The sequence below is a fragment of the Gopherus evgoodei genome, chromosome 4 (assembly GCF_007399415.2).
Source record: "Gopherus evgoodei ecotype Sinaloan lineage chromosome 4, rGopEvg1_v1.p, whole genome shotgun sequence".
Classification (NCBI taxonomy): domain Eukaryota; kingdom Metazoa; phylum Chordata; order Testudines; family Testudinidae; genus Gopherus; species Gopherus evgoodei.
In genome coordinates this window covers 111397794-111411554 of record NC_044325.1, presented here as the reverse complement: position 1 = coordinate 111411554, position 13761 = coordinate 111397794, and the positions used below count along the sequence as shown (strand labels likewise).

The 13761-nt window shown below is 41.6% G+C and overlaps 1 protein-coding gene across 1 annotated transcript in view; it reads left to right on the top strand.

Moving 5' to 3' along the window:
• The window catches only part of KCNQ1 (potassium voltage-gated channel subfamily Q member 1), a 564083-nt gene that overhangs the window by 202445 nt on the left and 347877 nt on the right, over positions 1-13761 (top strand). The window contains 1 exon segment of the mRNA XM_030560570.1: positions 8368-8488. Coding sequence (XP_030416430.1) covers positions 8368-8488 — 121 coding nt within the window.

The window sequence follows — 13761 nt, the reverse complement described above, 5'->3', positions numbered from 1 at the left end:
AGAACTGAGTCTGCATATCAATGTCCGTGAACTGAGAGTGGTCCGATTGGCGTGCCAGACCTTCCAACACCATCTACAGGGCAGTTGTGTTGCTATTTTCACGGACAACACAACGGCCATGTATTACATAAACAAACAAGGAGGCACATGGTCTTCCCCCCGTGGGACTTCTGTATAGCCCACTCGATAGACCTCGTAGCCTCCTTCCTTCTGAGAGTCCAGAACTCTCTCGCAGATCACCTGAGCAGGTCCTTCCTGTCCCACAAATGGTCCATCCATCCAGACGTCCTTCTTTCTGTATTCCGGAAGTGGGGCTTTCCCCAGATAGACCTATTTGCCTCCAGAGAGAACAGGAAATGCCAGGTGTTCTGCTCCCTTCAGGGCCGCTCCCCAGGCTCTCTGTCGGACGTGTTCCTGATCCCCTGGAAAGGACGTCTTCTCTATGCCTTTCCACCCTTTCCCCTAGTCCACAGAGTCCTGCTCAAGCTCCGCAGGGACAGGGCCAGGCTGATCCTAATCGCTCCGGCATGGCCGAGGCAGCACTGGTATTCCATGCTGCTCGACCTATCCCTAATGACTCCGATACCACTGCCACTCTGCCCGGATCTTATAACGCAGGACTTTGGCAGGCTTCACCACCCGGACCTGCAGTCCCTGCACCTGACAGCGTGGCTGCTGTCTGGTTGAACTAATCCGAGCTCCGCTGCTCTGCCCAGGTTCAATGGGTCCTTTTGGAAAGCAGAAAACCCTCCACGAGGACGACGTACCTTGCCAAGTGGAAGCGGTTTTCTCTTCGGTGTACACAGCGTTCCCTAGTTCCTGAGGCCGTTTCAGTCCCTATTGTCCTGGACTACTTGTGGTACCTCAAGGAACAAGGCTTGGCACTCTCTTCAATAAGGGTGCATTTAGCCGCAATCTCCACCTTCCATCCGGGGGAGTCGAACAGTTCCACCTTTTCTCACTCGATAGTTTCGAGGTTCCTTAAGGGCTTGGAGCACCTCTACCCGCCGGTTAAGCCTCCTTCCCCTACCTGGGATCTCAACCTTGTCCTGACTCGGCACACGGCCCCAACCTTTGAGCCGTTAGCCACTTGCTCGCTGCTGTACCTGTCCTGGAAGACGGCCTTCCTGGTAGCTATCACATCAGCCAGACGGGTTTTGGAGCTCCGTGCTTTAATGACAGACCCCCCATATACAATCTTCCACAAAGATAAGGTACAGCTACGCCCGCACCTGGCTTTTCTTCCCAAGGTGGTCTCTGCCTTCCATATTAATCAAGATATTTTTCTACCAGTCTTCTTCCCAAAGCCGCACGCATCACGCAGGGACCAACAGCTTCACACCCTGGATGTCTGCCGAGCACTCACCTTTTACATCCAGAGGACAAAACCCTTCAGGCGCTCGCCCCAGTTATTTATAGCAGTGGCGGAGCGTATGAAAGGTATGCCTATATCTTCTCAGAGGCTTTCATCATGAGTAACGTCCTGTATCCGGACGTGCTATGACTTGGCCCATGTCCCGATTGGCCATCTCACCGCCCACTCTACTCGGGCTCAAGCCTCGTCGACCGCCTTCCTGGCGCACATTCCCATCCAGCAGATATGCCACGCAGCTACCTGGTCGTCAGTGCATACGTTCACATCTCGCTATGCGCTCGTTGCCCAATCGAGAGAGGATACCGCCTTTGGCTCAGCGATCTTGCATTCCGCAATGTCTCACTCCGACCCCACCACCTAGGTAAGGCTTGGGAATCACCTACTGGAATGCACTCGAAGAAGAAAAGATAGTTAGTCACCTTTGTAGCTGTTGTTCTTCGAGATGTGTTGCTCATATCCATTCCATACCCGCCCTCCTTCCCCACTGTCGGAGTAGCCGGCAAGAAGGAACTGAGGAGCAGCGGGCCGGCAGGGGTATATAACTGGCGCCATAGTGGTGCCACTCCAGGGGGCGCCCTGCCGGCCCACCAAATGTTGCTAGGGTAAAAGTCTCCAACGAACGTGCACGCAGCGCGCGCACACCTACTGGAATGGATATGAGCAACACATCTCAAAGAACAACAGTTACAAAGGTGAGTAACCGTCTTTTTTATACCTGAGTCTAGCATGGATACAATTATACACAAAAAAAGCTACATTAAAATAACATTATGGTTGCAAAGTGAAACATTCCAAAGGTAGGAAATGCCAGAATTAAGGTTACCTGTGCAAACTTAGGGATAGTCATGCTCAGCCCCTGCAGCATCAGGCTGCAGCATGCTGAATTATTCTGTGACATGGTGCATTTGCAGTCCAGTCACCACATTGGAGCAGTAAAGGAATGGTGCATGCTCCATGCAGATGGAACCTTTGGAGAATTTAGCTGCCAAACTCTGGTACATCTCTTCTGCGCCTGTGAGCATGACTGAGGTGGAGTCTCATAAATTGAGCAGTTTTTCAAGGGAACAGCAAAAGACACATCCCTGACATCTGGAGGACACACCACTGCAAAGCATGGGAGGTACCACAGTTTGTCAACAAAACAACTGCAAGAATGGTTTGAATGATGGCAAAACGACATATTTTTAGCTAATCTCATTCTTGGAAACAACTGAAACATTTGAGCTGAAACTTCCCCAAGAAATTCAGCCTGAGGCAGACACCTAGTATGGGAAATTTCAGCCCAAATGGTTAAAGTATGGCAAGGCTATAAGCAATTGAGAGCAAGTTGTTATAATGGGAAATGTCCATCTATAATATAATGTACTAAAGAGCCAAAAAAATGACAGGAAGTTATACTATGACCTCCAAGGGCCAGTTTGAGTCTGGTCCTTATTCAGTTATACAGTTGTGAGAGGTAACGCACAAGGAGACTTATTTGCTGGCACTTGTATGGACTGCGGAAATGTCAGGCAGAATTACCTTCCCTGCACTCAGGGGAATAGAAGGGAGGCTCCATCCCTATTCCTTGGCGGCACATGGCTCCACAAAGGGGACAAGGAGAAGGTATATCTATGGCCACACCATGCTGCAGAACAGGCTAGGTGCATGAGGGAATATTAATCTACAGCCCATAAGAGTTTAGCAGTAGATCTTATTCCACTATGCATGGGAAGGTAGAAGGAGGCAGAATGCCTCCCCTTCTGGGGACTTAGTTTAAAATAATACTAAAAAGAGGCAGAAAATACTCATTAAAGCATTTTACTTATATTTAATCAATAGTAAATGAAAAGACTTGCATTAAAACTCCTTTCCTCTGTGGTTTTCCCTTTTTAACTTTAAAGATCACAGGTGCAACACAGACTTTGCATTAAAGACAGACATGTTGCAGTCTTTCCAGCTGTCTCTTTTTTTCTCCTTCTTTTTCTGTGTCTTGTGTACATCTTTGCTGTGACTCAGACCGTCAGCAATCCTGGGCATCTCTTTCTGCACAGCAGTCATCCTCCAGTGCTCCTCCTTCTCCAGGTAACGCCGCCATTTCTATGATCTGTCTCCTTTGCAACTGCCAGTATTTCAATCTTTGCATTGCAAAGTTTGGACTTTGCCCATTATCTGAGGTAAAATTAGGTTTTACCCCTTCTCCCCCACCCCGCCCTCCAAAAATGTTGATTTTTTTTCCCAGTGGAAATTTTAATATTGAAAAATTTCAGCTGAAAACCAAAATATTTTGTTTTTTTAGGCATTCCAGTTTTTTAACAAAAAATCAAAATGTTCCACAAAAAGCAGACACTATTCATTTAGTTGAAAAAGAGTTAAAATGGAAAATTTTAAATCAGCCCTATAAAAGAGTTAACCTACTTGCCCGTTGTATGTAAGCTGATAATAAAATCATAAAACCCGAGTTGATTTCTTGAAATATCCTCTATTAATATATTGTAAAACATTTTTACTACAGTACTTAGGTATTCCTATACAAATACCATACTGTTGGAAAAAATCCTGTATTAATCTAGTGCTTGCTCCTCCAATCATTGGGATATTTAGGGAGGCAGAAACTTGTAAGTTTTCCAATTCCAATGGTTATAATGTTTTCCCTACAACTTAAATTAAATGTTCCTCGCTGCCTCTCTTGTCTATTTTGTGCTCTGGTTAATTCATGAACTTTGATTCCTTTGTTTACAAAAAAATCCTCTTTTTCTTTTTTTTTACATATTTATAGACAGTAATATCAAATACTTGAGAGGAAGCATGTCCAGTGGTGAGGACCTAGGATTTTGAGAGACTTGGGTTTCAAGTCCCTGCTCCTCCATAGATTTCCTATGTGACCTTGGGCAAGTCATTTAGCCTTTCTGGGCTTCCTGTCGTCATTTGTAAAAACCTATTTCACAGTGAGAATAAGTATGTTAAAAATTGTGAGTTGGTGAGATATTGCCATATAATTACCTCATATAAGTAGACCAAGAGCCAACCATTTACTGATTTTATTTTTTTATATCTCACATTAGGCTTGTAAGTATCCATACCGTGGGGACGTTTGAGCAGGGAGACAGTAATTCATGGTTTTGGTACAGATTTTTTTTTTAAGTTTTGAATTTCTCTGACCTTCTCCAGAGTTCTTTGGTCTGAAATTAGTACAGATTTTTCGCTAGATCAGGTTTGCTTCTGCCTGCTTATAGGAAGCAGTTGTGCACCGGCGCTAGGGAGTAGGAGTGGGTGCTTCCGACAAGGACTGGCCATGAGCTGTCCCTAAGTAGTTTCCAGAAAGAAACAGGCAATAGCTTCACTGTAAAGTAAATATACTGCCCACATTATTATTTCCTTGTTACTCTCAGGAGAGAGAGTATCCTTATATTTTTCAGATCAGGTTGGGGACAACCTTAATTTCTTCTTTCCTTTTTCATCTGTCATTTCTGTCTTAAACAGAAACGCAATAATTGTAACAATCCAACAATTACAAGTCCTCTTGCAAGCAATGTCTCATGTGGGTACAGTAAACAAGTGCTTGGCAAGCACTCAGCGGCGGCTCCAGGCACCAGCGCTCCAAGTGCGTGCCTGGGGCAGCAAGCCGTGGGGGGCGCCCTGCCGGTCTCTGCCAGGGCGGCAGTCAGGCAGCCTTCGGCGGCTTGCTTGTGGGAGGTCCGCCAGTCCCGCAGATTCGGTGGCAATTTGGGCGGCAGGTACGCTGAAGCTGCGAGACCGGCGGACCTCCCACAGGTACGCTGCCGAATCCGTGGGACCAGGGACCTCCCGCAGGCAAGCCATCGAAGGCAGCCTGCCTGCCATGCTTGGGGCGGCAAAAAAGCTAGAGCTGCCCCGGCAAGCACTGCATGTGGCTGTAAGTTTGATAGCTCTGTTAGTAATCAGAATGCATGAAGAGACTTTTAGATTTCTCCTTAGGAAACTGGTGAGGTTTCATCCATGCCTGACAGAACACTGACTGTTCAGTATTTATTTAGTAACAGCCGAAGAAGTCATTTTAACAAAAAATATTTAAGGCCCTGTAAAGTTGTACATTTTCAGCTGGAATTCTTCTGCTCTTTTCCATAACCTCTGTCCTGAATGTGGCTGTGTTAATCCAACGGATATTACTCAGAATAAAAAGCTGATGCTGAAGTTCGCTGCTATTTGCTATATAATTCTCATTGTGTTAGTGCTAATATTGGTTCTAGAGTAATACTGTGGTCAAGGAACCCTGCTTTTAAGCAGCTAGTACTGGAGTAAAACCTTGCTGTATTTTTAAATTTTTCCAGATGTTCCCTATCTTGCTCCTATTGAAGTCAGTGAAAGCAAAACCCCCATTAAGTTCATTGGGAGCAGGATCATGCACTTGATCTACTCCTTACAAATAAAATGACCAAGAATTGTGAGTTGATCCCCTCCCTACGCCTCCTGATTTGGGCTATAAGCACAATAGTCGATGGGATACAGTCATCGAAGGAGGTATAAATTGACGACATACTTTAATTTCAGGGTTATAAATCTTCCAAGGCCTGTGTGCATTGTGAAATGTTCATGAAATGTTCATGACTTCTGGGATACAAGGCATAGTGGACCTGTGTTCTAAAAAACTTGCATTTGTGTTTAATTATGTATTTCTGTGGTGTTCATTTTACTTCGTGTTTTATTCTTATTTCTGTGTGTTGCTGCTTACTGTCAGACTGTTAAGTGCCTTGACAAGTATGAGAGATGCTCTGTTAATGAATAAATAAATGTTTCATAGAACGATATAGCTAGTTGCCCAGGATATGGTTGCTGTAAAGTGGCCACCATTATCAACATTTATTCAGCTATTAAAGAATGTTGTTTGATGTTATTTCCTATTATTTGTTTGTATAACATCATGCACATTTATGGTGCTGTATAAATATTAAAATGTGACGTATAAGGAAATTCTATCACTGAGTGCTAATCATGGGTAAACATTCACTTTTTAATGTCTGCCATTGTAATTATACTCTAGAAAGTTGTTTTAAGGATGAAACATGAGGTAGAAATTACTTTAAAAGAGAGAATTAAATTCTTCCATTGGTTATGCTCATGTATTGTTGCCCGAGCATAAATAAGATCGGGAAATGGTCCATAGTGTGTCAGATTCTTATCAGACAATATTTCTTAGTATCACATCTAAAGTATCCATCACTGTAGTATCTGCGTGTTCTTTATTTAAATGCTCAAATATCAGGGACACACACAAATGGGAAGTAGGTCTCTATTCCTGTGCTTCCCAGACAATGATCATTTTAACACAAATGGAAAATTTTGTATTAGCTACCTGAACTGGAGATTTTTGCACTGCAGCTTCTCCTTTGCTATAGGATTTGGCATTAGGACGTCACATGAAGGAGAATCTGGGGAACTACAGAATGGTCAGCCTCACTTCAGTCCCTGGAAATATCATAGAGCAGGTTCTCAAGGAATCCATTTTGAAGCACTTGGAGGAGAGGAAGGTGATCAGGAACAGTCAGCATGGATTCACCACGGGCAAGTCATGCCTGACCAACCTGATTCCCTTCTGTGATGAGATAACTGGCTCTGTGGATATGGGGAAAGCGGTGGACCTGGTATATTTTGACTTTAGCAGAGCTTTTGATATGGTCTCCCAAAGTATTCTGCCAGGAAGTTAAAAAAGTATGGACTGGATAAATGGACTATAAGGTGGATAGAAAGCTGGCTAGATCGTTGGGCTCAACGGGTAGTGATCAACAACTCAATGTCTAGTTGACAGAAGGTATCAAGCAGAGTGCCCCAGGGGCCAGTTTTGGGGCCGGTTTTGTTCAACATCTTCATTAATGATCTGGATGATGGGATGGATTGCACCCTCAGCATGTTCGCAGATGACACTATGCTGGGGGGAGCGGTAGATACCCTGGAAGATAGGGATAGAGTCCTGTGTGACCTTGACAAATTGGAGGATTGGGCCAAAAGAAATCTGATGAGGTTCAACAAGGACAAGTGCAGAGTTCTGAATTTAGGATGGAAGAATCCCGTGCACTGCTACAGGCTGGGGACCAACTGGCTATGCAGCAGTTCTGCAGAAAAGGACCTAGGGATTACAGTGGACAAGAAACTGGATATGAGTCAACAGTGTGCCCTTGTTGCCAAGAAGCCTAATGGCATATTGGACTGCATTAGTAGGAGTGTTGCTGGCAGATTGAGGGAAGTGATTATTCCCCTCTATTTGGCACTGGTGAAGCCACATCTGGAGTATTGCATCCAGTTTTGGGCCCCCCACTACAAAAAGGATATGGACAAATTGGAGGGATTCCAGTGGAGAGCAAAGAAAATGATTAGAGGTCTGGGGCACATGACTTATGAGGAGAGGCTGAGGGAACTGGACTTGTTTAGTCTGCATAAGAGAAGAGTGAAGGGGGATTTGATAGCAGCCTTCAACTACCTGAAGAGGGGTTCCAAAAAGGATGGAGCTCAGCTGTTCTTAGTGCTGGCAGATGACAGAAAAAGAAGCAGTGGTCTCAAGTTGCAGTGGGGGAGGTCTAGGCTGGATATTAGGAAAAACTATTTCACTAGGAGGGTGGTGAAGCACTGGAATGCGTTACCTAGGGAGATGTTGGAATCTCCATCCTTAGAGGTTTTTAAGGCCCTGCTTGACAAAGCCTTGGCTGGGATGATTTAGTTGGGGTTGGTCCTACTTTGAGCAGGGGGTTGGACTAGATGACCACCTGAGGTCTCTACCAATTCTAACCTTTTATGATTCTATGATCAGATACTGAAATTCTTGTGCAAGAAGAGAATTTCTAAGTCTCAATTTGCTTTCCTTGCACTCTTATCTTGTTTACAGATTTATTCTAGTATCCTTATTTTGTTTTTACGTCTATCTTCTTTGTACCTTTTGAAATATTATAATATGTCCTCATAAGCAGTAAACCTGTTGTATAGCCTTTTTAAAAACAGCTACAAACTACTGCTCTAACCCTTATCTGCTTATTTCCTCACAGTGAAAAAGAGTCCTGCATTTCTAGATGGGAACACGGTACCCTTCATCAGGACCAATAGCTTTGCAGATGAGCTTGACCTGGAGGGTGAAACTTTGCTGACCCCAATAACTCACATCTCACAGTAAGTCACTAACTATTGAATCATGCAGTCATTGTCTTTAGACTAGTGCAGTTGGAGGAGCTGAAATATGGCACTGATAGGACTATTTCAGATATTTGCGTCAAACTGTTTTGCCTTGAAGTTGGTATATTCTGTCCTGAGTGCCAATAAATCTTAATGTTGACTTAAAGAAGAGTTCCTTTTTCTGTGACATGAGGTTCTGGTTTTTAGCTAATGTCCGTGGACAGCTGGTGGTTGATAGCCTCAAGATTTTCCTAGAAAGATACTTTGTGAAGCGTTCTTCTGTTGAGAATTATGTTACACTCAACACTGTTCTCCAGAGAAATGTCTTGACATGTTTCTTTCCTGAAATACAGGCCTTTTGTTTTCAGCTGTAGCCCCTGTAAAAGTGACTCTTTCATGGTGACATAAAGTTGAGAAAATTATCATTTGTTCCCTTTATTGCTGCTTTGTGATGTGTAAAGGTAGCCGGAAGAAGGGTTGCACTTTTTGTTTGTTTCTTTTTAAAGGGTTCTGTTTGTCAGCTATGTTAGAAATATTAGGCCCTGACTTCCTATTCTGTGCTGGTGGATTCCTCAGAAGAGTGGAGATCCAGTGGGACTATGATATTACAAGAGAAAACGGATTGAAATCTGAGCGGTATGCGAGGAGAAGAGATTTTTATTAAGATGGTTTAAAACCTTTCATGTTGTTTTTTTGGTTTTGTTTGTTTGCTTTTATTAGCATCTATTTAAGTCAGACTCCTGACAGATGCTTGAGAGAAGCCTTTTTCTTCATCCCTGCACTAGAGGACTGAGAGAGTTTCACCCACTCCAGTTCACAGAGTACTTCAGCAAAACAAGGCAAGAAAATTATTAACTACTACTTTGCCTGCTGGTCTCTGTGTATTCCATGGTGGGTATACACCTGTGCTCCATGTGCCTGGAGTCAGAGAATTCTTGAAAGCAGTGTGCCTTTGTTCTCCTTATGCCTCCAATTGAGGAAGTGAAGGACAGAGCGGACTGACCTCCTCTCCAGTTCCATCTTAATCACTGCATGGCCTGAGTCAGAACAGTCAGACCCAGGTTTGGGGGACCTGGCCTGACTCAGCAAGGAGTCTGCTTCCTGTGCCATGAGGTTTGACTTAGGAGCGAGGAAATCTGCTCCTGCAGATCCCCCATTGGGGTCTTATCGGGAAGGCAGGGAACACTGTGATAAGCATGAGAAAGACCTTTCTCTAAGTTGACTTCAAAGAGGTCTGATTTAACCTAGCTTAAGTTGAGCAAGATCTTCCTGCTTAGCCCATGAGAATTTAGAATATCTTAAGTCTCAGGGTTATGACAAGAAAGTCCACAAATCCCAGGACTTTATCGGAACCGAACTGTACTCTGGCAGCACAGCAACGCTGGAACTGATGGCACCAATGAAAGGTGACTATTGGGAGATTCAACCACTGATGGTACTGGCACTGTTTCTCCTGACTGTGGCGCAACAAACTCTAACTGCTCCGCCTCCCCCACTAAGTAAGCCTCTTTTGCAAGAATGGCAGAATTTTACAGCAAACAAAAGGTCTACATTGTCAGCTAAACTTTAAACACTCATGTACTTGTGGGAGGAGAAATGTGAGAATCTTGTGCTGAAAGATTTCTTATTTGCTCAATCAGAAGGAGGAAGTAATAAATTTTCATAGGCCTTCAGGCAGGAATAACTGAGGAGCAAAACCAGATCTGACATTTTTCTTTGCATATTTTGTTTTAATTCACCACAAGAGTCATGGACTTGTTTCTTTTAAAACAAGTTTTGGGGTCAAGATCTTCTGAGTATCCTCCTTGGACTTGGGAGTCACTCAGCAATAAAATGGTATGCTTATAATTAAATCACTTAACTAGTGTTACATTTCAGAAAGTTTTTTTAATTTATGAAAACTTGCAGCAGAATTGCTTTGCACGTATACATTCATCAGCTGAAGATCCTCTCATTATATCGGCAACCTAGTTTGTTAGTAGCATGCTTGTTTCTCATTTTTACTTCCTAATTCCTCAGTCAGAATCTGTGGTACAATCCTGCAGATGCTATAGTTGTGAGTGCCGAAGTGCTGCAAAATATACCTCTTTATATAGATTATAATATTGAGCTTCTCTAATGTTAACAATGAAAGACAGTTTGCTAAAGAGAGATACAAATGGGTAGGACTTTTTTTTTCCTTTTAAAAAAATCTTGTTTCAAATTACCAAGAACGTAATAGCCTTAGACAATGGATATTAACAGATTTTTAAAGTTCTGTTTCATTGAGACGTTGTGCATATCAATTATAATGCAATGCATATATGTCCTGAAAAACATAAAGTATTCCTAAAAATGAGAGGACATCGAACAAGGAGGATGATTTGTACATTGAAACTTTCACAGTTTTGTACTATCAAGTAATGTATTGTGTATGTCAAGTAATAAATCTGATCAAACATTTGCGGGGGGGACACCCAAAGTATTTACGCTTGGCTTTGCTAGTGAAACAAGAGGTGTGCTTATGTGGATTATTCAAAAACAAGCTGCTGTGTTGCATTCAGTATGTATGTGATACTATAATCCTAAAGCAAGTTATGGTACTACTAAAAATTTGGTTGGACTTTTCCTTGTGTTATTTGGACACATGTTTCTTTGTCATTCTTCCCTTCAAAGACTGTAAAGAGCAAATGTATATAAAATTGTTATATGTCATCCATTCCATGCGTAGGACCTGAAAGTTCAGCATCTGGATATAATGTTAGACGTGAAATTTAGGGACTGAGCGATATACATACTGTCTAACAAGTGCCCACTCCACATCCATTGTACAATTTGTGATATAATAAAAACACAAGTGGTTTGTGGTTACAGATCTTTGTCATATGTATGTCTTAAGTTGCCACAGTTGAAAATTATGATTTATTTCCCAAGGGAATCCAGAAATGTGCTTTTTCTGTGTATTCATGGCTGTGGTTGTGAATGTCTTTTACTTCCTTAAAGTCCATTTTCTTTAACATATATTTTAAAAAAAAATAGTGCTTCGTATTAACAGTCTGTATTGATATAGCACCCGTCATGCAATTATGTATTCCAGAATACATTACAAAAATAGCTAACTATAAAAACTAATTAGTGTGGAAAAGTCAGATCAAACGAAACTGCGGCTTAGACTTTAATAGGAATCCATATTCTGTAGAAGAAACAGTGGTGTGAAGACCATTTCAAAGCCCAGGTGCATAACAAACAGCATCTCTTAATCCAGGGATGCGTGGATTTGGAATTAGTAAAAATATGTGCTGTTGAATTATAGACCCCTCATAACATATGAGTTAGTTTCTCCAGAAGACTCTGGAAATGAGCCCGAGAATAGATTTTGATTCTATAAGCCACAAAAGCATGAGTAAGACTTGCCCTGTTAATTGGAGACATATGATTGGCAACATACCTGGAAATTGATTTTACCTCAGAGTATAAAAATACTTCCTTTTGACAGGCAATGTAAATCCTGTGGCAAAAAATGTAGGTTACCTACTGTACTATTAGCAGAAGTACTTGGCAACATTCATATTAAAAATAATATGGCTACATTTCTATTTGTCTCACTTAGTTTGGATGGATAGTAACCTTTTATACCTCACAATCTCTAGTATTGCACTTTTTACATGCTAGGCATAGCCTTAAAATCTCTTTACAATTAATAAATATCTAAGGTCCTGGCCCTGCAAAGATTTATGCATTTAGTTAACTTTAGACAAGTGAGCAGTCCCACTGAAATTAATAGGACTATTTATTTACATAAAGTTAGTTGTGTGTAAATCTTTGTGGGATTAAGGCCTAAATATATATTATAAAAGTATTTCTCTGGAGATGAATAGCTAATTACTGATGCTCAATTCTATGATCTTTCCAGAGGGGTATTGCATAGGGAAGGACTGCTGTATCGGGCTATTTGTTTAGAAAACTCTAATTGAAAAATTCATAAATACTTGAGAGAATCGGTATAGAAGGTTAAGTTTGAGCCTCAGTCTTCAACAAAGAACATGGTTAACAAACTGCAAATATAGACCTATAACCAGGCATAGAAATGTACAATATGATTGCAAGGGACAGTGATTCCATTGCTTGTCTCCATCTTTCCATACCTTGAGAACTAGAAAGGCTTCATAAGCAGGAACATCCAGTCTGAGATGCCACAGTCCCTCTGTGTGTGAGTGTGTGTAGCTGTCAAATCTCACCTGTAAAATGAACTTACTGAGCAGCATAGCAATGAGTTAAATAGAATGTTGTACAAAATTATGTGTCTCATGGATATTTTGACTTTTTACATAACTTTGTGGGCAATGGTTCTTCGATTTAAAAAAAAAGTAAATCTCAGCAATAGTAATATCATAGTTCTTCTTTGGACCTGTCCTTTTCTTCTCCTCTCTAACTGGCATGTTTCCCTATCCTCTTCTACTCCTCTTTGTACCCTGTGATTTGTTTTGTTATAATTGTTTTTCCTCTTTTAAAGTACAATGACAAAAAGAGTGTTACTTATAGTTGAGTCTCCTCCACAAAGGGACTTGTTCTTGTCATGTCAATTTCAAATGTAAATGTCATTGTAATGCTTTTTTTAACTTCACAAATCACATTAATTGAAACTATAAAAATAAATTTATAAAACTAAGCATGCACAGGAAAATAACCCAAATGAGTGAAACAGATGGGCAGCAGGGAAACTGGTTGTTTTTGGGATTTCTCTCCCCTTTAAACTCCATATACATTCTGATATAGTTATCCTTCGTGACCTTATTTAGGGCTAAAACAAACAAAATTGGTGCTGTGAGTTATCTCTGAAGTGGTTTCCAATTCCAAATGATCTGAAAAATAAGATAATTTCCCTCATTTATTTCTTCATGCTTCTATTTGTTCTAGCTTCCCTCCCCTGCACCCTCCATTCAACAGCTAATCAGCTAGTGGACCATGTTTACCCAGTTCTGAGTGTGTAGATAGTCAGTGATTTTCCAGTTGTTAATTATAATCTTTAGGTAGATGACAATAAGTCCTCAGTCTTTTTTCACAGATGAGCGTGTATTAATGGGGAAAAGGAATGATTTATATACTCTTTAAGTATACAGGCAACTGCAGGTGAGATTGAATGACTTGTGAAGAACAGTGTCCGATTGATTCTAAGAGGAAATATAAATGTTACTTGGATGCTAGTTTGTGTAGAGTGCTAGTTCTGTAGTCAGCTTGTAATGTATTGGCTAATAGAGCTTGGTTTGAAAATTAGAAAAAAAGTGCAGAAA